The following is a 22,931-nucleotide window of genomic DNA, read 5'->3' on the forward strand; positions in this document are numbered from 1 at the left end:
GAGTGAGAAAATGTTCCAACGTGATATTTTGTTAAAAATTTATTTTCACGTTAAGAATAGAAGAATAGAATTTAGTCAATTTTTAACTTTTAATATTGGACATTTCCTATTTTAAAAAATATTAATTTTTTTTTATAAAGTGAAAGTAAGTGACAATATTTCTACGAGAATCTTATCAGTATTAGGATATTATCACTAGTACAAAAATGTTAATTTACACCCGTTTTTTATTAAATTTACACCCATTATTTTTAATAAAAATCGGGTGTATATCCACAGGGTGAGAAATGTCTAACGAATTTACACCCGTTATTTTTAACAAAAATCGGGTGTAATTGGGCGTAATTACGTTTTTAATTACACCCTGTTTTAATAAAAATCGGGTGTAATTGGGCGTAATTATGTTTTTAATTACACCCTGTTTTAATAAAAATCGGGTGTAATTGAGCGTAATTACGTTTTAATTACACACTGTTTTAATAAAAATCGGGTGTAATTGGGCGTAATTACGTTTTAATTACACCCTATTTTAATAAATATCGGGTGTAATTGGGCTTAATTATGTTTTAATTACACCCTATTTTAATAAAAATCGGGTGTAAATATGTTCTTAATTACCCCCTAATTTAGTAAAAATCGGGCGTAAATACGCCATTTATGAATGAACAATTATATCTATTTACACCCTATTTCATACACACCATTTAGTTATATTTCATTTTCAGTCATAATATTGCAAATACTATAAAATCATACACATAAAAATCATATTTTAACTAAGTCAAAATATTTTTAATATTAACCAAAAAGTATACAAAATCATGTGCAGTCATAATATGTCAAGTACTATAAAATCATGCACATAAAAATTATATTTTATCTAAGTCATAACACTTTCTTCATATATAAGTTTTCTTCTTCTTCTTTGGCTTTTGTTTTGGCAACATTTCTTCAGAATTCGGTATATCTTCACTTGTTTTTTGGTTCATTTGATGCTTGGTTCATTTGATGCTCCTCTACGCCACTGTTCTGGTACATAAACTATAATGACAGAAAATGGATGATAACTGATAAGTATCACAATATCAAAGTAAAGGCATAATTTGTTAAGCATAATCAATAGTATTAGCAAGGTCATACTCACTCAGTCCAATCCTTCATTTTTATTTTCCCCTCAACACCCGACGACAAAATCGTCAATTTGTTAAGTGAACCATAAAGGTTTGAGAGCAAAGGATGCACCTAATCCACAACTACCATGTTCAATTTCAACAAATCCATTGCTTTAATGAAATTCTAAACACACTTGGCCATAAAGGCAGCCAAGGTGGACGTGCCTGTTGCCGCAATGGCTCGGTGCTCCACCGTAGCAGGTACGCCAGATACCATAAGACGTATACACATCTTCACTTCATTACACTGTCTCAATGTAAAGGTAAACAAAATGTTAAAAGAGAAAGCATTGTATACACATCTTCACTTGTACAAATCTTAAGATAGAGAAACTGTTTACAACAAGCTGGAAGCTTACTTTAATGTCATCCATGAAAGAATGGAATTACAAAGTATGTCAGAGTTGTGTTCTTTTTATTTTACTAGCTCTGTTTTTCACTTTCTTCGTCTAAACATATGAGATAATGTGTTAATATTTGTAAGTATTCCTAACTCATGAGCCATTACTAGCAACTGTGGAAAACTTTTAAGAGGTTCCTGAAAGTATACAAAATCAACTATCCACATATATGATTAATTAAAAAACATTAAGAAGGTGAGATCAATCACAATCACATGGCAAGTAGTGTTGAAGAGAGCTTACAAGTTTTGAGTCATGAAAACCAACTACTGCATCAGTAGAAAGAGGTGGTGTGGATGAGAATTCTTGTGGCAAAGTGCCGTATGGCAAAGTGAGATGGAACTGTGTCACTGTCAACAACAGGTAAAACGACAGTTTTAAACATTCTAACACCTAGTGATTTGGTGTTCATGCAAACAACAGGTAAAACGTGTAAAGCACTTTTATAGTAGTGACATACCGCACATGTAACGAACTGGGCGTGACTTTGAGCCAAAAGACACATTCCCTCTCCCATATCTTGAACAAGGTTGACTATTAAAATTTACATGATAATCGGGTAGAAGTGATATACTCAACAAATGCTTAGCCACCACAAATTTTCTCCACACAACTCATGCTTGCCAAAAAGCCCAGAAATACTTGTGAACCAATAGAATACTAGTAATTTTCAATTTACTACCTCTCTTGCATGTTTTTTGCATGCTATTGTGCAAAATGGCAAAGTATTAGTGTTCTATTTTATACCCAGCTTCAACATTTTCACTTTCATAGAATATAGTATATTAATTTTGCATGCTATTGTGCAAAATGGCAAAGTAAGTCACCATTCTCCAACAAGAGAGGCTGAACAAAATCGAAAATGAATTTCGGTACTAATTAAGATCATAAAATTGAGTACTGTTTTGAGTGGTTTATGGTTTCACCTTATTTTTTATAGGTCCTAATATACCAGGCGGAAGTTGTTCTCTTTCTGTCCATGTAATACCTTTATCATATGACCGTTTCATGAATCCACTCCATCTAAAGCAAAGTAAATCAAATGAATCATAATCAATCCTCAACTGCTTAAACAATGGCATTTATGTATGGAGAATGTTAGGATAGAAACTTTACTTTTGAACATCTTGGCCTATTCTGTAGAAAAGCAGTAAAACATTTGATGGAAGTTTGAAGAGTACAGGGTTCCACATAGGAACATTTGATTCTTCATCAGCTACTATAGGTGGTTTCCATATTCCATTCTGCCAATCAAATTTTCATTTACAATATTAAAACTAGCAGTCAAAAACACTTTACTTTTCATTTTTATTGTTCATCCGAGGGTTGCGTTTGAGGGCGTACAAAGTAAACTACCGCATAGGAGCAAAATAGGCCGACTAAACAGGATCTTATTAAATATTTGACACGGTTAAACCATAATTAAATAGACATCTATTAGACCTGTAACTAACCTAGTCAGGACCTCTAAAAAATTACGCCGCACTCGATATCCTATGTGTTTTTAGGATTGTATTAACTACATACATACATAGATAGATATACCTTGTAAGTCTGCAACCATATTTTGACATCAGGTGCACCCTCTGATGTGCCCCCAAAATATGCAACCAAAAAATGACCCTTCTCAACCTGCACGTGAAACAAAAAATAAACTCATTATATATTATATTAACCTTAAAAAAGAAGGAACCTATAAACTAGTTTGTAGTTGATGACCTCAACAATGGTAGAAGCATGACAACTATTGAAGGCTGAATTTGCAGGAAAAGTGAATTCTTGAACAAAAGGTCCTTCAATTGTTGTGGAATTCAGACTGCAGAACAGAAAACAGGAAGAAGGTGAAAAAATTGATATATAATATATTGTAATAATGAACTAGCAATGTGAGATATTTACCTAGAAAATGAATAAGCAGTGTGAATGAAGGAGGCAAAAGGGAGAAAGGAAAGAAACAAAGACATGTTTGGTTCCACTTTGTAGCCCGTGACACAAACGTTGGAGTGAAATAAAGTCAAATACGTAACTCAATGTAATGTGTATTAAAATGTAATGTGTATTAAAATCTTAATAATAATGATAGTTAATAACAGAAAAAGATAGTCTCCTTTATTAAAATCTTTACTGAATAGCTCATGTCATATCATACCTTAAAAATTTGAGAACCAGAGAAGCAGAATTGCCACCAACGCAGTTAAATCCCAATGCAGGTTCAGGTATACCATCCTACCATGTCAATTTGATTCAAGTAAGCATTCAATTCTATATTTTTAGTATAGAAGACAACCCTTAAATTATTTTTGTTTATTTGTCAGCTTTGATAGCATCTCAGAGCAGAACATAAGTCATAACAGGAACAATAAATCCAAGGTATACCAGAAGACTCTTGACATTCTTCACTTCCAATTCATTCTCCGTGAAAACTCCAGCAGCACCCAAATGCTTAAGTTTTTCTTTAACTTCATCAACCCCAGGCCTAGAGAAGCAAAAGGATTAGCAATGCAAAATATAAGTTTCATTACAAATATCTTCTTCAGCCCAATGGGATAGAAAATGGGAACAAGAAAATGGTTTAAGAAACATTCAGAAGCAACCATGCTGGTTGCCCTCATTTTGCACAATAGAATGCAAAAAACATGCAAGAATTATATTGAATATTACTAGTCAATTAATCAAGTACAATTGTTACACGGATTAAAGTGAAATTCAAACAGCATCAAGATAAATGTAGAAAGATAAAATTTCTGAGATCAAATCAGAAAAACAGAAGTAATTCAGAAAGAAGAGTGTTAAGAAAATACATTATAGAGGTCAAAAATAGTATTAGATTTCAGTAAATCACATTATTGATGTTCTTATAACGAGTAAGCAAAGAGTAAGCAATTAACCTTTCCATTACGCCTAGAATCAGCATATGGAATATTCCGGACAACAATGATTCTCCACAATCCAACTCTCCTGCTGCTATCCAAAATACTAGCATTTCTCATATACATTTCTGTCTCTTCATCAATAAACATATAGAAAGGAATGTTTCTTCTTGCTTCTCTACTAATGTTCCTGGGCTGCTGTATTACATCATAGTTTCCTGATATATATTGGATGGAGCTATGAGAAACAGAAAACAAAAGACAAAAAAGCAAATATAGAACATAATCAGTCATAAATCATACCAAATATGGCAGACGCAACAATGATATCATGGTACTGATCCAACTCTAAGAGATCTTCCTCATCAAAATCAAACCCAGTCTGGCGGCCAGGTCTGCTTCCTTTGTGATTCATTAAGTTTTGAACACTGAGTGCCTGAAAAACCAACAAAAAGCAATTTTTGCTTTCATATACCGCAAAAAGGAGAAACAAAAATTTATGGAAAAAAATGAGGTGAGGAGGTTGATTTCAACTTATGCGAGAAACCATACTTTAGGAGACATAGAGAAAATGCAGGTTCATTTCAACTTAATTTGCTATTAGTACATACTGAGGCGCGATAAGGCTTTAATGTAAAATTTTAAGTCGAATCGTTAAAATACAAATTTACTTACAACTGCTGCATTAAAAATACGGGCTCCATCAATGTGAAGCTTCAATCCATGCTTCTTAGCAACCTCTCCAACTCTATCAGTATATTCAACAGTGAGACATCTTCCACCCGAGCTGCATTGAGAAAGTTTATCAGCCATAATTCATCAACAAAAATTTATGTACAATTTTGAAAACACGAACTATTAGAATAACAAAAACCGCTCACTTCACATGACTATTTTCCAAGCAAATAAGCCTAGTCATCGGAAACATTAGCTCCCCTAGGATCTCTAATCGCAGACTCAATCAAATCAATGTCAATCGTTTCATCATCACTATTTTTCAGCTTTCTCGAATGCACTCCTCCAATGGTCGAAATACCACCATTCTCATAAATATTGATATGACTAGTATCTCCCAGAATAATTTCACTTCACCTAACCTCACAATGAACAAGTACAGCGATAAGGTTACCCATAGTCTCTGATGGAACAAAAAGAGCAGCCTCTTTTCCCATCATCTTCGCCATCTCTGTCTCTAATAGTAAAGCCGTCGGATCATAACCAAGAACATCGTCATCAACTTCAGCACTTGCCATAGCAGCCCTCATTGACTCAGTCGGCTTCGTCACTGTATCCGATCGAAGATCCACTATTCTAGCTACCATTTTCTCTAAAACTACATCAAACCAAACAGACCAAAAGTAAAAATCAATTACAATCACTATTCACACCTTCAGAATACCTTCACGAAATCAAAATCAAAATCAAACAAATACTCGACGCTTGCCAGCTTCCAGATGCTCTTGCTTCCGAGACGAAGCAGAGTTGTTGGGCAGCACCTGAGCCGACTCCATTGAACAACAGCAAGCGATCTAGAACAGAATTTCAAAATCTACAAAGTTCAAAATCTCATGAATCAACAACATCCACGTTGCAATGAATTTCAATCGAACAACCTCAAACCTAAAAATTCAAATAGAATTTCCCAGATCGATGAAAATTTGGGAACGAAAACGAAGATTTGATTTGATTTTAAACAAAAAAATGAAAAATGAAAATTGATATGTTAATTCTCTCTTCTTCGTTGTTTTGAATACCTCTGATTTGGTGTGCAATGGTTTTAGATGCTTCCTCCATTTTGTGTGCGCTAGATTGTTGCTGAAAAATGGGTTTGGTGAAATGCATGCGATGGGTTTGATGAAAGAGTTTTAGTATATTTTATTCATCTAATAAATATAAATCCATTAATATTCCCTTATTAATTTGATAATATTTATAATATTCACTTAACTAGTTATTAAGAATAATATTTTGAGTTATAAAAATAACTATTTTTTTAAGTCTATTTAAATTTACGCCCGATTTTTAATTTAACGGGAGTAATTGAGATTTAAATATAATAATATTTTTAATTTACACCCGTTTTTATAAAACAGGGTGTATATTTTCATATGATCAATCATAAACTTACCCTTTATTTACAAAAGTGCCACTGTGTTTCTTATTTACACCCGTTTTTAGTATATTGGGTGTAAATTTTAAAATTATATTGTTCATTTTGCACTAGTGTATTACACTTTAATACACATTGATTGTGTTTTTAAAACGGATTTTTTCTTGTGATTTACTACTAATAATATATAACTGAAATTTAATTACTTATAATGATTGAATAGAAACGAGTAATTATAATAATGAAGATTTATTAAATTATTTGTGATTTTGAAAAGTCATTTAAATAGGCCTGTACAATAAATTCATAAATGAATTTATTTATATCGTGATATGTATGTATTGTTATTGGAAAAAAAAGTATTTTAATAGTTGGTGATGATTTTTTGTTTATTTATTTGGATGATATATGGTAACTAAAATTAACAATATTTTTTTTCCAAACATTTATCATAAATTATTATTGTGTTTTAATTATATAATATTATATTATTAAATATTTTTTTATAGAATGTTTCTTACGTTAGAGATTATGTGTTTTTCATGTCGTTAGAAACGGTATGATATTGGTATCATTATTACATACACTAATACACAATTATTATAAAATTATTTTACCGTTATGCATATAACTTTATTTCATAAGAATATTATTTGAGAATCTTTTGAAAATAAAGATAAGTTTTGATTGAAATTATATGGTTGTTAAAATATTTATTTTGGGAATACTTACATGAATTGTGTTAGTTTTAAATGTGGGGCACCGGTAAATAAATAAATAGTTATACCTCTTTATTTCTATAGTGACTTAATGGATATCAAATATCTATTTGGGTGGAGTTTTTGTTTACTCGTTTAATATAATTTAGTTGATATGAATTCGCGTTTAATTCTCAATTATATTAAGTAGAGTTTAATATTATTTAAACTAAATAATTAATTGAGTTAATTGTGTAATATGAGATATTTTTGCTATAGAAAATATTTGTGAGAATAAAATACATTAATATATTTTTTAATTTGCGAAAATGTATTTTATTGTGGGGGCATACATATAACAGTTATACTGCAGGAATTTAATTTGATGTATACAAATATGTATCAATAGTAATATTTGAAAAGAATATGTGAATTATAATATTATGTTGAGATGATGAACCATTGTATTAAATTAATACGATGATGTTAATTGAATATGAACTCAATGAGAATAAAAATATGAGTATATTTATTTATGTTTTATTTGATGAAAAGTTGTCATTTGAAAATCATTCAAACAGACGTGCATAATAAAATCACAAGAGAATTTATTTATGTCTTCATAGAGATAATATTCTCGTTGGAAGTGATGTCGCTTATATGTCTAAGCAGACCTGTATAAACTTAATTTCAGAGACTAAGTTTATTGTTATATACTTGAGTATATGAGATTTATTGACTTAGAGACGTCTTAGTCAATATTTTTTAGGAAGAAAATTTGTGACTTCCTCATTTGTGTTTAAAGTAGCTACTGAATATTGAGGTAATATCCTCTATTTATATGAAGTCAGATCAAAGTGATCCTAGTCGGTCCTTTGACAAATCCCTAGGACGAAATAAATTTGTGGCACATCGAGGAGAATTGGACTTAAGCCAATTGAAATTAACAAGTGATGGGAACCCAACCTTTATGATTGGAGATCCCATGAAAAAGGTTCATATGGGTAAGAACAAGTCACTTGTTAGTTCTGCTAGCACAAAAAATTATTAGATTAATTTTTTTTAAGTCTTTTTCTTATGGTGTAAATGAGAAAGTGCTAGACACTGCATTATTGAGAGGATAAGCTTATGTAGCTTCTAATGAATTTCATATCCCTTATGGGTGGTGTATGATTTGCAGCATACACTTGATGAAATCACCTATATGAGTGTTGAGTGGGGCCGCTTATATGAGATCTTGGCAAAATCTCTAGAGCACTCATGAAAATAACCAGGCACGCGCATGGCCTACTAGCGCACCACAGCGTCAACAATAAGAATTGTGGGGGTGTGATGTGAGTGGTAGACCTCTAACATACACTAAGTGATGTTGGTTCATATAGCTTGCTACACCAATCTCACTGTATGTTAAGTAATATCATTCTAGGACTAGTTCATATAGCTTGCTACACTAGTTTGATGCATCACATTCATGATGTGAATCCAGAAAATTTTATTTTTTCTTCTTTTAAACTTTTGAAATATGTGGGGGATTGTTGTAAATTTTAATTATATTTCAAAAGTTTTAAATAAGTTTACTTTTAATTTTTAAATGACAAATATTTTTTAAAGAAAAATATTATTATTAATTTATTTATGATTTATAACCATATTTAATTTGGTTAATGATTATTTTATTCTAATAATAATTTGACTTAGTCAAAATAATTAAACTTTTTTCTCTCTTTCTTATTTAAACGTCTATCCTTCTTTTGGACAGATGATACAAAATGGAAACAAATAACATAAATTGCAGAGATTTCTTTTCTTCTGGTCACATCTTCCAGACATCTATAAGATGATTTCTTGTTGTTCTGTTGCCTCAGAATCTTATTAAGAATCTGAGAAGAACCTGTTGAATCCTGGGGAATTTGCGCTTATGAGGCGGATAAATCATTAAGGACAGTGTATTTACACGCCTCAGGTTTATGTAATGGCTTATTATTTTGCAGGTGAAAGATTAGCGATTACAAGAAAATGGAATTAAAATGCCTGGATGATCATATTCTACAACACAATATACGTTACTATCCATTTTTTTATCATACACCATATTTTGTGCTATAAAAGTAATTTATTACCTCGATGGAATTTGAAATCAAGGGGAATGGTTCCTAATTTCTTTTATTTTTAATTAAAAAAATAAATTTTTGCGTAGATTTGGAGTAAGAACCTAGGGGAAATGTAACTCAGATTTTTCAAAATGAATCTTGGTTGTGAAGCATTGATAAATACCAACGTTCCAAGAACATCTCTTAGATGGATTGCAACCTCAAAAAATTTGGTTCAATGATGGTGTTCTTACATAACCTCTCATTTTCTATCTATATATTTACCTAATATTTATATTTTATATCATAAACAAATGTATACAAAAGTCATAGAAAATATATTACATGCAAAGCAATGTATACAAATCGGGTCCTTATGTTAACATGCAGAGAAGTAATCTCGAGGATAAGGATCATCGACTTCACAAGAAGTCAGATTCATCCACACCAGTCGTAACAACAATAATGAGGAGCACATTATATCTAGGGTTAAGTAATATCTTAAGGACACTTTTTAAAGCTTTAAAAAGATTAACTTTTAGGAATTATATATATATATATATATATATATATATATATATATATATATATATATATATATATATATATATATATATATATATATATATATATATATATATATATATATATATATATATATATATATATATATATATATATATATATATATATATATATATATATAGGGCAATGCTAACCAGTGCCCCGGGGCACTGGTTAAGGATCATTAATTACGTGATAGATTCATTAATATTCTTAAAAAGAGAGTTTATTAATAGTGTTATTTAAGACAAAAAAATTGAAAATTTTAAAACTATAAAGAAAAAATATAAGACGTTACAAATTTTTTCATTTTCATTTACTACCTATTATTGTTTTTTCCTATTTCATTTTCAATGGCAACTACTTTTTAATTTAATGTTTTTTTCTTAAATTTATCAAAACATTTAAATATTTAAATTGAATATAAATTTTTTTATTAAAAAATTCAATATTTTATTGTTAATTTTTAAAGAATTTTTAAATTTTTTTTAGTTTATTTTGTTTATAATAAATCATGTTCTTGTATTAAAATGATAATAATATTGAAATGAAGTTATGAAATTCAAATTCCGAATTTTATTTGGTTCAAGCATATAAATTAGGTAGTAAATGAAAGAGAGAGTGAATAAGTTAATTTAATAATTAAATATATGTAATTTTCATTTATTACAAAAAGAATAAAACTTGATTATTAGTCATTTATTACTTCTTATCACTTCTTATCCAGTGCCCCCGGGGCATTGGTTAGCAGGACCCATATATATATATATATGTTCAAGAGTTAATTATGTTACAGGTCCCTATAAATATGCGATCCTGCATTTTTAGTCCCTATAAAGTTTTTCTTCGAATAATGGTCCCTATAAAATTTGACGTCCCCATATATGGTCCCTTACTTTAGTTTCCACTAAGGGAGGATGACGTGGCTTGCCAAGTATATATTTTTTATGTGACACGTAGGCCAGTGTTTATAATAATGTTAATCGTTTTATATTTAAGTGAAATTACAAAACCCTAACACCATTTCCTCATTCATCTCTGCCCCCAAATCGTGCCTTTTCACCATCTTCTTCAAAACTGTTGTTCTTCTTCATCATTCTTCATCGTGCGCAAAAAAATACACAAAATATGTCGTCTTCTTAAATTAGAAGCAAATAGGTTTCAGCTTAGTCAAAAAGTGTGAGCAATCGTAGATAAAGAACATGTGCCTGCAATCTTCGTATAATTTCATATCATTGCAAGAATGGTCGTAATCGAGGGAGATCCTCTTCTAGAGATGTCCCTTTTGGAAAAGCGAGGAAACATGTAATTTATTCGAATGGGATGATGATATGGGCCCAGGGCATGATGTAATTGAGACTTTAAATGAAGAATGGAGAAATGATTTGACCAAGATAAGTGAGATGCAATATGTTGAAACATTGAAGGAGTTATATGAGTTAGCAATGAAGAAGAATGTGGAATTATAGATCCAGCAGAAGTCATATGGCTTTTGTGGAAAGATGAAGACATTTTGCCTCATTATTTCGTTCATGGTCAATTTGTACTTGTTAGTAAAATGCAAATGTTGAAGGATTATGGTCTATTGGTGTGTTTTGTAAGTGTTTACCATAACCTGTAATTTGTAATTGTTTATGAAATGGAATACAGTGTTGTAGTTGTAGTTTAATAATTGTTAATGTTGTTATTGAAAGGTGACCTTTAGTTTAAGTTTGCAAATGGAATTTGATGGATGTTGTTGTATAATAAGCGACTTAAAATTTAAACTATAATATAACAAGTGAACTATACTTTGAACATGTACCATAACAAGTGACCTATAATTTGAAATCTTCCATAATAAGTGACCTATAACTTGACATCTTCCATTTTATAAGGCAACATAATAAGTAGACATAACTTTAATTTGACATAATAAGGTGACCTTGAATAAGGTTCATCATTAGTACATTATAAATAGTTTGATCACTTGAGTTAAACACTTGAATACAAAAAAGGTTCCAAAAGATTACAAGTAAACAAAATAGATGGAAGAGTTAAGCATTTGATTACAAAAAAGGTTCCAAAACATAATCAGTACACTAAAAGAAGTTGGTTCACTTAGTTAAGCCATTGTATATGTCATCCCATTTCTTTTTCTTGATGACACCACTAGTCGATTCATCTGTGGTTTCATCCTCCTCGATGATCACCAAATGGTCATCTGGTTTTTTCTTGGACCTGTAATAGGCTTTGTCCTGAGGCTCATGAGTTTGTTAATTTGCCTTTTTACTACCTGGACATCAGTTTTACTTTTTTTTTGTCTTGGTCTGCACCTGTGTTGATGATAATGCTGCTGGTTTGATATGCACTTGTATTGAATAAGATGATGGTGGTTAGATCTGTACTTATTTAGAAGAAGATGCTGGTGGTTTGAATGGTTAGGTCTTACACTTTTTTGGAGCTAGACCGTAGAAATTTTTGGGTCCAGCCTTGGCCTTGGTAGCAGCATTTGGTACAGGCTCGTCCTTTTAAGTGTCAGTTGGTTCATTCCCCATTGTTGCAGCAGTAGTTAGTACAGGATCATCTTTTTCATTGTCGGTTGGTCCATTCCCCATTTTTGCAGCATTTGGTTGAGGCTATATTGTTGCAGCAGTTGGTTGAGGCTCCGTTGTTGCATTAGTTGATACAGGGTCATTTATTTTAGTAGCATTTGGTTGAGGCTCCATTGTTGCCGCATATTTTGGCTTCATGGGTGAAGTGTCCACACGTAAAGGATGAATGTCCAAGACATCATTCCAATCCAGCAAGGCAGCCAGTGTTTCAACATCCCATTCATGGTACTTATCAACATACGAAGACTGTGTTGCTGGCACTATGCCACTTGTTCCAGCTCCATCATTCAAAGTTTGAGTGCCACTTGGATGCACCTTTGGTTTCTTAGACTTGACATGTTTTAAATTTTTGGCCTTAGGCATAGGCTGGTAACATCATTTGAATACCAAGTATATTAGTTGAAGAAAAAATAGCAAGCTAAATATCATATAAGTTGAAGAAAAAATAACAAGTTTGAACTACCCCATTTTCTGTTGCCATCTTGACCCGGGCTGTTTGACTGGACTGTGTTGGCACATTTTCTCTTGCCACATCTTCACTATACACATTTTCTCTGGACACATCTATTCCAACAAAATGCACATTTTTCTTGCAAGTCCTTTTATTATGACCTAGTTCAAAACATACTTTGCATATATGACTAGTATTAGTTCTCTGCCATTTATTTTGGTTAACTTCATCAGGTTCTCTCCTATGTAACTTTTAGGGCCTCCATGCTCCACATTTGTATAGTGGTGGAAACATATCGAGATCATAGGTTGTAGGCCATTTATTATGGTCATTCAAAGGGGATGATAAGTTCATTATAGCATGCTTCATATGTACTCTTATGATAGCATTTTTGTACATAGCTGACTGGGTTATCTATCTTCCTATGTATGGCGGCCAATGCATGTCTACATGGTATGCCAACTAGCTCCCAAAAGTTGCAACTACATGTATGTTTTTCTAGATCCACTACAAAGCTATCAGTAAAAATTACATGAGTTACGTGATATGAAAACCTACCAGCATATGTGGCTGTCCAACTAGCACTCTTCTCAATCTCTACGTATAGCCTCCTTAATGGTTTAGTCATTATTTGACCCTTGTATCCAGCTACCTTTTCTCTAAGGGTTGCAAACCTACCCATTAAATAAATCCTAATCCACTCAAGCATAATAATTATTAGCCTATCCCTTTGTAGTAATATTGTTGTATTGAAAGACTCACTCAAATTATTCATTAACACATCACACTTTGAGAAGAAAAGGAGAACAGGCGTACACCACTCTTTCTTGGGAATAGCCTTTAACCACTGATAATATCCAAACTGGCCTCCCTGGTCATGAGCTTCTTTGATTCATGTGCCTCAAAATAGGTAGCCTTGGCAGCTGCCATCATCAGATCTCTGAACAAAGTTCCTCCACCAAACTTCTTTTTGAAGTTTGCATACAAGTGTCTTAAACAAAAGATGTGCTCATAACTTAGGTACTCCTCTTCAAACACTTGAACCAGTCCTTACCCAAACAAAATTAGAAAAAAACATGTTTAAATAATGGTAAGTAAATAATGATAAGTAGCCTGGAAATATTACCTTTTGTTGACCGAATATGAAAGTCCATCTGCCATCTCCAATATCATCAATAAGTAACTTCATAGACCAGCTCCATGAGTTTTTTGTTTCACTCTCAACTACACCAAAAGAAATTGGTAGATACTGGTCATTTGGATCTCTGCCCACTGCAATCAGTAAAATACCACCATATTTGTGCTTCAAGTGGCATCCATCTAAGCCAATAAAGGGCCTATACATGCCTTTGTCAGAGCTTTCTTGGTTCCGTCAAAGAAAATGTAACACCTCTCAAATCTTGATTTCAAACCTGGAGGTAAGGTAGTACTGTTGACTTTGAAGGTATTACCTGTTGAGGCCCTTCTCAACTAAGCACCATAAGACCACAACAAACAGAATTATTTACTTGAATCCCCTTCAACTATTTGTCTTGCAATTTTCCTTACCTGAATGCCATGCACCATGGGATTTCAGGGGAATACCTAAGTCTTACATCTGCTACTACCTCATTTAGTTTCATCTTTGTATTATTCTTCAGACCATCTACAATAACCCTAGCAACCCACTCTTCCTTAGCACTTTTGTTAAAGAATTTTCTTCCGCACTTGTGTTTTGCATACAGTGTTTTTATCCTAAAAGTTGTGGATATTAACACTCTACTACACAAAACTGTATAATTACATTTATTCTTATCCTTGCAAACGACCCTACATCTGTTGGAATATTTTTTCTCAAACTTCACATCCCTTCCATTTAGCACATTATGCTAAAGTATGGCATTCTTAAATTGTCTCAAGGAACGAAACTTCATTCCTAATTTGAATACATAATCCTTGCTCAATTTATCTTCCTTATTGAACTTTATTACACAAGGCCTTTCATCACAACTATCATCAGCTCCCCTGTCCAACTCATCCATCATGTATTCGTCTTTAATGACATGTTGCTTCCCTATTTCTTCTGTGATACACATTTTCTTAACTGGTTCAGTTGAGGCACAAGGATCTGACTGATTTATATATTCAGCAGCAAGTCCATCAACCATATCACCCATTTCTTCATCAAAACCCTTTATCCTCTCCTCCCCACTCTCATCATAATGTGCATCCCTTATTGATTCATCACTTGATTCATCAACACTAGCATCATCTAGTTTACCCTTCCCCTTCTCCCTAATCCTATTCATAAAGGTACTACATCCTATCTCAGGTTTTGGCGCGGAATAAATCTCAACATCACACTTATGCTCAACAACAAACATTGTTAACTCAGCAGCATCTCTGTCATCCCTAAATGGTAGTCAATCTTCTATAAAAGTTCCTTTTTCAGGTTTCCACCATATCTTAACAGTATTAGTATCAAACTCATGTTCAATGGATTTCACTAAGTCATGGACTCCAAAAAAAGACCACTAACCTACGTCTTGACTATTAAAACCAATTACATCCCCACCATCGTATCTAATGTCTGGGTCTCTTACAAAATAACCTTTTATATAAAACACCACCTTAAATGTAATCATTTTGTGTACAATACATATTAGAGTAAAAATTTAGGTTTTCACTACGGAACAAGTTGTAAAATACGTACTCAGACTCCACTACTCTTAACCCTGCCATTATTAAATTGGGACAAATGGGTTTACCTGGGACAACGAGAAGACGAAGAGAGCAATGAAATGAGGGACCACACAGAGACATGAAAACGAAGCTCACGAAAGTTGGGACCACCAATGGAGATGAGGGACCACGCGCAGCTAGGGTTTTTTCGTTTTGAGGAAAATTGAAAGCTTGAAGATAACGTTGATAATTAAATGACTTTGGAACTTAATGTTATCTTAATCCAAGCTGGCAATTTCATTTTTTTTTAATTATTCCATGTCACATACGCCATATCGTCCACCGTTAGTGGAAACTAACAGCGAGGACCATATATGGTGACATCAAATTTTACAGGGACCATTAATCGAAGAAAAATTTTACACAGACTAAAAATACAAGGTCACATATTTATAGAGACTAAAAACGTATTTAACCCTATATTCAATTCCTTGAAAATTACAATACTTGCTTTTTTTTTAAACAATGTCTTTTTTATTAAATTTTTTCTCCCAAAATACTTGTTAGCATGACTATAAATAATATCACGACTGTAAATTATATCATTCTAAGCCTACAAAGGAAATTCAAAAGCAAACATGATGTAAATTAAAATGTAAAATAACTAAATCATATAAATAACAATACTATGCAATAATTAGAAGTATATACAAAATATAAATTTAAAAATTACTTTCAATCTGTCGTCGACAATAATAAATTATAGATGTTGAAATTATTATTAAAGGTTAAATAAGTTTTTGGTCCTATAAATATTGCAGTTTTTATTTTTAGTCCCTCCCTACCTTTAGGCAATGGTTTTTATAAAAAAAACGTTGTCAAAACTAGCTAAAACCGTTGTTTAAAGGTAGAGAGAGACTAAAAATGAAACTGCATATTTATAGGAATCAAAAACTTATTTAACCCTATTATTAATATCGACAACTTAAATAAAACTTTTACAGTTGTCTCTATAAATTTTTTTCCCCTTTCAATTAAGTTGATATCTTATGAAAAACAATTACATTTATAGTAAACGCATTTTGCAACCCAAGGAGATAGACAGAAATTGGTTGGACAATCCGAATCCTTGTTGCAATCTGGTGGCCATGGTTCCCATGCTGTGATATAAAAAAGAAAAGAAATATTATAAACCGGGTGAAAGATTTTGTATAAGATAAACATAAAAGGTTCATAAGGATACCAAAAAGGTGTACCTCTAACGTCAGATAGAACCAGAAATAGGAAAATAAAATGGATCAATAAATAAACAAACTTCATAATTTTAGTCATATTTTATCCCCTAAATTTGCCACGGATAAAAATTTATTTGTTTTAAAAATGCTATGCAATGTTTTGTGTATTTGTTTCAATAAATGTTTTTTTGTACTTATAGGTCTTCAAGAAAACTTCCAAAAATTAGATTCATTATTTAATGTATCAAAGGTAATAAATTTTATGTTTGGCCCGTTTAGCATGCTGAATCGAAAACAACAACCTTTCATTATTTTTCAATTTCTTTAATTCTCTACAAGGATGCTAGAAGTCAGTTTAATTAGCTAATGTGTTTCGCAAGAAACATAGATGATTCTTACTAAAATAATAATAATAATAATAATAATAATAATAATAATAATAATAATAATAATAATAATAATAATAATAATAATAATAATGAAGTGCTCTCTACGGTAGCGATTTCCGGCGAGAAATTTAGGTTTCCGGCGCGGTGTCTTAGACTCAGTTTCAGCTGTTTCCCCTCTTTGTTGGTTTAAACTCCTAACCTTAGGGTTAGGGACCACGAAGAGTGTGAAGCGGTTGTAGGTGAGTTTGGGAAAAGGTGGTTTTCGATGGCTCGGGGGAGGGGACGGCCAAAATCAAAGGTGTCGACTCCGACGATGCAATCAGGAGTTCCGAGTGTTCAAGGGAGCACAATTTATACAGTTCAAGGGAGTGATGGGAGCATGGGGGATGAGGCAGAGGTTGATAAGAAGAAGGATACGAAGGAGGTAGTAACAGAAGAAACGAAGAAGGAAACAAAGGTGTCTGAGGAGGGTGGGCAGAAGTTGTGGGTGGATGTTATTAGTGGTAACAGACTGCCGGCTAATGGCCTCTCTATAGAATACTCAGTCCCTAAACTGGTGGATGGTGAAATTGAAGTTGAGATTGAAGCTGCGGATGTTGAACCAGAGGTGCGATTCTGGGAAGACTCCCTTATCATGTATGTCCTGGGAAAAGACCTAAGTATGAATGCGACGAAACAATTTATGGTCCGGTTCTGGAACTTTGTGAAGCTACCGGAACTATACTATCACGACGAAGGGTATTTCCTGATGAAATTCCACTCAGCGGAGGAGAAGGAACTGGTTCTTGCGCGAGGCCCTTACTCGATCCAGAACATGCCGATGGTGTTAAAGCATTGGGATCCTGCGTTCAATTTTAAGAGAGATATGATTAGGACGATTCCGGTCTGGGTGAAGCTGCCGAATCTACCTCTTCCTCTTTGGGGAGCAAAGAGTTTGGGAAAGATTGGAAGCGCGATTGGAAAACCGTTATTCACGGACGAGTGCACGGCAAGTAAATTGAGGATCTCCTTTGCTCGTATCTTGGTGGAGATTGATATCACAAAGAAACAAAAGGAGTGTATCATGATCAAAGATACAGAGGGGAACAGGTTTGAACAGCCAGTGGAATTTGAATGGAAGCCGAAGTACTGCGATACGTGCCAACGCGTAGGCCATCACTGTGAAGAGGAGAAGCTGAAGGTGACAAAGACATGGCAACCGAAAGCGAAAGTTGAGATTCCAAAGAAAATTGATGAGGTTAGTACTCCTAACAATCCAATAGAGGGTAGTCATGAGGAGTGGACACAAGTTATCACTAGAAAATTGAAGGGAAAGGCTGTGCTGCAAGAGAGACCTGCTAATGAATTACCTTGTAGTAATGTGTTCAACCCACTTGGGAATAGAGAGGTCCCTATTGTGGGTACGGATCTGGTCCCATGATCATCTCTTGGAATGTGAGAGGGTTGAATAAGGCAGGGAAGTGTAGAGAGATTGCAACCCGTCTCAAAAAGCTGAACCCTGCAATTGGCATTCTTATAGAAACTCGAGTGAAGGTAAATAAGAAGGATAACATTAGAAATAAACTGGGTGGTAACTGGCTGTTTACTGATAATTATCAGGCCCATGACAATGGTAGACTCTGGGTTTTCTGGGATCAAAACAGGGTGTGTCTGAAGGTTGAGCATTGTACGGACCAACTCATTCACTTTAGGGTGTGCACGGTGAATGGCGTCTTTCAGATGTGGGGGACTGCAGTTTATGCTCATAACACTTTGGCTAAAAGAAAAGTGTTATGGGAGGATATTGGCAGACTGGCTCAGGTGCAAGATCCGTGGTTTGTGATGGGGGATTTCAACAATGTTTTAACTGTGCAAGACAGAATTGGTGGGAACCCTGTTTTAGAACAAGAATATAGGGACTTGAGGAACATGATGGATTGTGCAGGTCTGTTTGAAAAGGATAGTATGGGGGATCACTTCACTTGGTCCAATAATCAAAGTAATTGTATTATATATTCAAGAATCGATAGAATCATTGGGAATGTTCAGTGGCACCAACAACACTCTGAGTATAGGCTGAAGATCATGGACCATGGTGTTTCTGACCATGCTCTTCTGTGCTTGGAACACTGTGAGCAGAATTTTAGAGGGATGAGAAGTTTTCGTTTTCCTAATGTTTTGCTGCAAACGGAGGGGTTCCTAAGGGCTGTTGAGGCTGATTGGAATAATGATATTGAGGGAAGGCCTATGTACAGATTGTGGAGGAAGCTCTATAGGCTGCAGAGAATTGTAAAGGCTAATAATAAACCCTTATATGGTTTGAGTGAGCAGTTAGTAAAAGCCAGAGTGGACCTTGCTAAGGCTCAGCAAGACTTACTGGTAGATAGAATGGATGTTAACAGAATAATCCATGTGAAAGAACAAGTTCAAAGAGTGATTGAGATATCTCAGTTAGAGGAAAACTTGTTGAGACAACGAGCTAAAGTGGACTGGATAAAACTTGGTGACAGTAATAGTGCGTATTTCTTTGCTGTGCTAAAGAGTAAGCATGCTCAGACCAATATCAGTATGCTGAAGGATTCAAATGGTAACAGTCTGACCTCTCAAGAAAAAATTGAAGAGGAGATCTCAAGTTTCTACAAGAACCTTGTTGGGACTGTTAAGCCTATGCATCAGAAAATCAACATTGAGGTGTTAAGGGATGGAAGACAAGTTAGTAATGATCATTGTAGAATGCTCACTGCCCCGGTCACTGAAGCTGAGATCTATAATGCCCTAAAAAAGATGAATAACCTGACTGCTCCTGGGATTGATGGGTATGGAGCCCAGTTTTTCAAGGTTTGCTGGAATATCATTAAGAAGGATGTTGTGGATGCTGTGCAAGATTTTTTTGTTAATGGGAGATTACTTAAAGCTGCTAATAGCACCTTAGTTACCATTATTCCAAAGAAGCCAAATGCGTGTGAGGTAAAAGATTTTAGGCCCATTTCTTGTTGTTCAGTGGTTTACAAATTAATCTCTAAGGTGTTATCAAATAGACTTGGTAGTATGTTGGAGAGCATTATTGATCTGAGCCAGACTGCTTTTGTGCCCGGGCAGCATATCCAAGACCATGTGTTGCTTGCGTACGAGCTTATAAGAGGTTATAGTGCAAAAGGTGGTCAACCAAGGTGTATGATTCAAATGGATATTCAAAAAGCTTATGATAGTGTGGACTGGACTGCTCTGGAAGATATCCTTGCTGAGCTTGGTTTCCCAAACCAATTTGTCAAGTGGATTATGAAAATGGTGAGCACAGTGTCGTATCGTTATAAGGTGAACAATAAGCTTACTGCTCTGATTACGGCTAAGAGAGGTTTAAGGCAGGGTGATCCCATATCCCCCCTTCTCTTTGTCATTGTGATGGAATATTTACATAGGTTACTGGCTAAGATGGGGAAGAATTCTTTGTTTAAATACCATGCTAAGTGTCAAAACCTCGGTATTATTAATCTGAGTTTTGCAGATGATTTGTTGGTATTCACGAGGGGTGACCATAACTCTGCTCACATGGCTATGCAAGTGATGAGGGATTTCTCTGCAGCTACTGGTCTTCAGGTGAACCCGAGTAAATGCTATGCGTATTTTGGTAATGTGGACATCCATACTAAGAACAACATCCTGGCTACTACCGGTTTTGAGGAGGGGACCTTGCCGTTTCGTTATTTGGGTATTCCTCTTAATAGCAGGAAAATCACAATAAACAACTGCAATACGTTGGTAGATAAGATTGTCCACAGAATTCGTCATTGGACGTCGCGTCTGTTGAGTATGGCTGGGAGAGTGCAGCTTATTAGGAGTGTGTTATTCGCTATCAATAACTTTTGGCTCAGCTGTATCCCCTTGCCAAAGCAAGTTGTGAAACATATTGAAGCCATTTGCAGAACTTTTATGTGGGTTGGCAGTGAGGTGGTTACTAGAAAATCCCCGGTGGCGTGGAAAAAGGTTTGCACTCCGAGACGTAAGGGGGGGCTGAACATCATTAATCTGTTGGTTCGGAGCAAAGTGCATACTCTGAAAAACCTTTGGAATATTCAAACGAAAGCTGATAGCCTATGGGTTCAATGGATTCACTCATATTATATGAAAGGAACGGATATTATGATTACCCCTGTGAAACAATCTGCTTCTTGGATAATGAGGAGTATATTGAAATTGCGGGATGTGGTTTGTAATTCGCAGGTGTGGATGGGCATGGTTACGACGAAAAAATTCTGCACCCGGAAGAGTTATGACATGCTAATGGAGGACTGCCAGGATGTTGATTGGTACAGTATTATGCAGTGCAACGCAGCTCGAGCAAGAGCTGTCCAGGCACTGTGGCTTGCGTGCCAAGATAGGCTCCCAACAAAGATGAGGCTGTGTAGACTGGGTCTGCTGGCGGAAAAGAATTGCGTGTTCTGTGGTAGGGATGAGTCTCTGAATCACTTGTTTTTCATGTGTGAAGGAATCATACCGATTTGGGTTAGGATCCTCCAATGGCTCAATATCAACCATTGTCCGCAAGAATGGTTGAAGGAAGTGGATTGGATGAAAAGCCTGTGTAAAAAGAAGGGTGGTAAGTTCAGAATTATCCAATGTGCGTTCACCGAAACTGTTTACGAGTGTTGGTGGTACAGGAACCAAACTTGTTTTAGTGAGAAACCGAAGGAGGATACAATTGTGTCGAGAATTATTGATGCTACGGTATATAGGTGCTGGAATAGACCTAAGCTTAGGATCCCCCTTAGCCGAATCTTGATGTCTTAAGTTGTCTTTGTGAGTTTGCTTGCTGTACTGTTATTGTGACTGTGTCTGCTTGCTGAATGTTGGACCCGTATGGGTCACTTGAGCTGTATTGATTTTGAATCGTTTATAAAAGGATTTCTTTTGATTCAAAAAAAATAAAAATAATAATAATAATAATAATAAGGGTCCTGCTAACCAATGCCCCGGGGGCACTGGATAAGAAGTGATAAGAAGTAATAAATGACTAATAATCAAGTTTTATTCTTTTTGTAATAAATGAAAATTACATATATTTAATTATTAAATTAACTTATTCACTCTCTCTTTCATTTACTACCTAATTTATATGCTTGAACCAAATAAAATTCGGAATTTGAATTTCATAATTTCATTTCAATATTATTATCATTTTAATACAAGAACATGATTTATTATAAACAAAATAAACTAAAAAAAATTTAAAAATTCTTTAAAAATTAACAATAAAATATTGAATTTTTTAATAAAAAAATGTATATTCAATTTAAATATTTAAATGTTTTGATAAATTTAAGAAAAAAACATTAAATTAAAAAGTAGTTGCCATTGAAAATGAAATAGGAAAAAACAATAATAGGTAGTAAATGAAAATGAAAAAATTTGTAACGTCTTATATTTTTTCTTTATGGTTTTAAAATTTTCAATTTTTTTGTCTTAAATAACACTATTAATAAACTCTCTTTTTAAGAATATTAATGAATCTATCACGTAATTAATGATCCTTAACCAGTGCCCCGGGGGCACCGGGGCACTGGTTAGCATTGCCCTATATATATATATATATATATATATATATATATATATATATATATATATATATATATATATATATATATATATATATATATATATATATATATATATATATATATATATATATATATATATATATCTTGATTTACTCTATCATC

General features: G+C 33.7%; 2 protein-coding genes and 2 long non-coding RNA genes across 7 annotated transcripts; all 4 read right to left on the minus strand.

The window, feature by feature from the left end:
- Positions 1–893: 893 nt before the first annotated feature.
- Positions 894–3,667, minus strand: LOC131606239 (uncharacterized). Of its 4 annotated transcripts, none has more exons than XM_058878499.1 (9): positions 3,473–3,667; positions 3,293–3,389; positions 3,119–3,205; positions 2,690–2,817; positions 2,500–2,596; positions 2,034–2,092; positions 1,817–1,923; positions 1,145–1,419; positions 894–1,041 (listed from the first exon to the last, which is right to left on the minus strand). In XM_058878499.1, exons 1-7 carry the CDS (start codon positions 3,535–3,537, stop codon positions 1,848–1,850), a joined length of 609 nt encoding a protein of 202 aa, XP_058734482.1. In that variant the 5' UTR covers positions 3,538–3,667; the 3' UTR covers positions 894–1,041; positions 1,145–1,419; positions 1,817–1,847. The 4 variants fall into 4 exon arrangements, with proteins under 4 accessions (XP_058734482.1, XP_058734481.1, XP_058734480.1 ...); XM_058878498.1 differs by having other exon boundaries at positions 1,145–1,710; XM_058878497.1 differs by having other exon boundaries at positions 1,532–1,923.
- Positions 3,668–4,428: 761 nt separating this feature from the next.
- LOC131604173 (probable hexosyltransferase MUCI70) lies at positions 4,429–5,256 on the minus strand. The gene is made up of 3 exons (XM_058876634.1): positions 5,119–5,256; positions 4,747–4,879; positions 4,429–4,661 (listed from the first exon to the last, which is right to left on the minus strand). Exons 1-3 carry the CDS (start codon positions 5,254–5,256, stop codon positions 4,429–4,431), a joined length of 504 nt encoding a protein of 167 aa, XP_058732617.1.
- A 129-nt stretch (positions 5,257–5,385) lies between these two features.
- On the minus strand, positions 5,386–6,274 carry LOC131606240 (uncharacterized). The gene is made up of 3 exons (XR_009284770.1): positions 6,198–6,274; positions 5,877–5,992; positions 5,386–5,776 (listed from the first exon to the last, which is right to left on the minus strand). It is a non-coding gene; the product is annotated as an uncharacterized LOC131606240 (long non-coding RNA).
- A 10,011-nt stretch (positions 6,275–16,285) lies between these two features.
- On the minus strand, positions 16,286–17,185 carry LOC131606242 (uncharacterized). The gene is made up of 2 exons (XR_009284771.1): positions 16,868–17,185; positions 16,286–16,771 (listed from the first exon to the last, which is right to left on the minus strand). It is a non-coding gene; the product is annotated as an uncharacterized LOC131606242 (long non-coding RNA).
- Between the last annotated feature and the right edge of the window lie 5,746 nt (positions 17,186–22,931).

The sequence above is a fragment of the Vicia villosa genome, linkage group LG5 (assembly GCF_029867415.1).
Source record: "Vicia villosa cultivar HV-30 ecotype Madison, WI linkage group LG5, Vvil1.0, whole genome shotgun sequence".
NCBI classification, from domain to species: Eukaryota; Viridiplantae; Streptophyta; class Magnoliopsida; order Fabales; family Fabaceae; genus Vicia; species Vicia villosa.

Excerpts from the sequence above, each read along its gene's own strand:
- LOC131606239 (XM_058878499.1), bottom strand. The coding sequence starts at position 3,537 with ATGTCTTTGTTTCTTTCCTTTCTCCCTTTTGCCTCCTTCATTCACACT. Across the intron at positions 3,206-3,292 it reads ATGCTTCTACCATTGTTGAG|GTTGAGAAGGGTCATTTTTT; the intron begins GTCATCAACTAC and ends TTTCACGTGCAG. Across the intron at positions 2,597-2,689 it reads ATAGGCCAAGATGTTCAAAA|ATGGAGTGGATTCATGAAAC; the intron begins GTAAAGTTTCTA and ends ACTTTGCTTTAG.
- LOC131604173 (XM_058876634.1), bottom strand. The coding sequence starts at position 5,256 with ATGGCTGATAAACTTTCTCAATGCAGCTCGGGTGGAAGATGTCTCACT. Across the intron at positions 4,880-5,118 it reads GTATTTTTAATGCAGCAGTT|GCACTCAGTGTTCAAAACTT; the intron begins GTAAGTAAATTT and ends TTGGTTTTTCAG. Across the intron at positions 4,662-4,746 it reads TGTTGCGTCTGCCATATTTG|GAAACTATGATGTAATACAG; the intron begins GTATGATTTATG and ends AATATATATCAG.